We start from the raw sequence: 2,573 nt of genomic DNA, 5'->3' as shown, positions 1-2,573 counted from the left end.
CCCACCAGCTCCTCCTGTCTCTTTAATATTGAAATTCTCACATTATCTCCTTCTCTACAGCACTGGAGTAAAAATAAAATATTTCAAACAAGATTATTCAAATATACTTAATAAAAAACACATTAGGTCTCCTTTGTACATTGACAAAATTATCTTAGCAATTGTCAACTATGTTTTACAAACAAAATGCAGAATAATTCTGTCTGTGAAAATTCTGGTGCTCTCTTTCAACTGGGAAAAATAAACTCCAGCGTGAGTTTGATGAAGTCATTAGGAAATTCTAAGACAGCCAGCTAGATAATGAACAGAATCATTAACTCAGTCCTTTAGAAGAGTACAGTGGTTGGATTTATATTTAGTAAATGGGAATCTATGTTGATAACACCTGCTTTCACTTTTAATACATTTACTGTTATAGTTCCTCCAAGTGTCATTGGTCCTAAATCTGAAAATCTTACTGTCGTGGTGAACAATTTCATCTCTTTGACCTGTGAGGTCTCTGGTTTTCCACCTCCTGACCTCAGCTGGCTCAAGAATGAACAGCCCATCGAGCTGAGCACAAATGCTCTCATTGTGCCTGGTAAGGAACTTCTTATTATAAAGTAGGCAAAATTTTCTCATCTTTATTTTAATACAAATGGCATTTCAAATTAGTCTCTTTCCAAACTTTTTTCGTGCTTCATTTATTTATTCACAGTAAATGCCTCTCTTTGCCCATTTGGGGTCATTAAGGTAAGATTGTGTAGACTTCTCTGATATTAGTGGGAATGTACAAATAACAAAGTCTCCTTCAAGAAATGATACAATTTAGAAAGAGAGCAGTTTTGAATGGCCTAGTAATACTAAGTGGTAGATGGCAAATAGTACTTTCATTGGATACATCTGCTGGTTGTTTTAAATCAATCCTAAAGTTCCTTAAGGATAGATGATAGACTAGACTAGATAGATAGATAGATAGATAGATAGATAGATAGATAGATAGATAGATAGGACATCTCAGCATTGTGGGAAATTTAAACCTAGAAAACACTTCTTAACATATTTTGACCATAGTACAATTACTATTTGCTCACCAGAGCCTATATCAAACAGTTTTACTGTCCATGTTTGGATGCTGGAGAGAAAAATTCTGTGAATCTATTCCTTTATAAGGAACTATGTGAATAATAAAGGAAATATCAAAGAAAACTGATCTAATTATTTTATTTTAAATAGGAAGACTTCTCTATAAATTTTACTCTAAGCGGAAGGATATATGTTGCTACTTATCTGATTGGTAAAATAGTTGTTAGAACAACCTGTATACCACTCTACAGTTTGCATTCTATTTGCCTACAGGTGGTCGAACTCTACAAATTATTCGGGCCAAGATATCAGATGGTGGTGAATACACTTGTATAGCTATCAATCAAGCTGGCGAAAGCAAGAAAAAGTTTTCCCTGACTGTTTATGGTTTGTTTTTACTCTCTTCATAAAATTCTTTTATTTTAAAACTGGTATTCAATATTTTCTATCTGAGCACCTTAATGAAAAAAAAAAAAATCCTTCTGTTTTCTTCCCTCAGTGCCCCCGAGCATTAAAGACCATGACAGTGAATCTCTTTCTGTAGTTAATGTAAGAGAGGGAACTTCTGTGTCTTTGGAGTGCGAGTCGAACGCTGTCCCACCTCCAGTCATCACTTGGTATAAGAATGGGCGGATGATAACAGAGTCTACTCATGTGGAGATTTTAGCCGATGGACAAATGCTACACATTAAGAAAGCTGAGGTGCATCTTTTATTCTTGTTTGAGTGTCATGACACCTTGGTGGGGCGGTGGAAAAGATGCTTGGAAGTTGCACATTCCCTTTTACTACAGTGAAAAATGATTTTCATTAAAAAAATACATAGTGAATACCATTGACTATTTTTATAAAAAATAGCAACATTGCGGAAGGCAATTAGAACTGGGGCACTGAGCATACAGATGACTGATGATTTAATCTAAACGCAAACAGTATGATTGGTCATCTATAACTTAATGGAGCACATACAATAGTATCTTTTTCTTTTAGGTATCTGACACAGGCCAGTATGTATGTAGAGCTATAAATGTAGCAGGACGGGATGATAAAAATTTCCACCTCAATGTATATGGTGAGCATTTGCCTCTAATACAACTCTTTTTCCCCCAGATATGCAAATGAAAAAAAGTGTTCCAAATTAGCTTAATGAGGACAAATAATTTTCTTCTGTTTTTTGTTGTTGTTGTTGTTGTCGTTGTTTTTTTACAGTGCCACCCAGTATTGAAGGACCTGAAAGAGAAGTGATTGTGGAGACAATCAGCAATCCTGTGACGTTAACATGTGATGCCACTGGGATCCCACCTCCCACGATAGCATGGTTAAAGAACCACAAGCACATAGGTAAGTCAACTGTGCATTTTGTGTGTGTGTGTATTTTTTTTCTTTTACTCTTAATTCTCTAGACTTTAAAATAGCACATTTTAAGTACCATGCTCATAGGGGTGTTTAGTTCAAGAAGCCTAATGCACTGAAATACAAATTTATAAAATAGACTCATCGTAAAATGATT

The 2,573-nt window shown here is 35.1% G+C and overlaps 1 protein-coding gene across 1 annotated transcript; it reads left to right on the top strand.

Moving 5' to 3' along the window:
- Positions 1 to 418: 418 nt before the first annotated feature.
- On the top strand, positions 419 to 2,404 carry LOC108525081 (hemicentin-1-like; the record flags this gene model as incomplete). The annotated part of the gene is made up of 5 exons (XM_017866158.1): positions 419 to 580; positions 1,339 to 1,452; positions 1,565 to 1,767; positions 2,054 to 2,135; positions 2,273 to 2,404. Coding segments are annotated over 5 exons (693 nt in total), but the record flags the coding sequence as incomplete, so codon positions are not given.
- Positions 2,405 to 2,573: the final 169 nt, after the last annotated feature.

This window comes from Rhinopithecus bieti, unplaced genomic scaffold (assembly GCF_001698545.2).
Source record: "Rhinopithecus bieti isolate Rb0 unplaced genomic scaffold, ASM169854v2 scaffold_1218, whole genome shotgun sequence".
NCBI classification, from domain to species: Eukaryota; Metazoa; Chordata; class Mammalia; order Primates; family Cercopithecidae; genus Rhinopithecus; species Rhinopithecus bieti.
The sequence above is the reverse complement of the archived record's forward strand: the minus strand, read 5'-3'. Positions and strand labels throughout refer to the sequence as shown.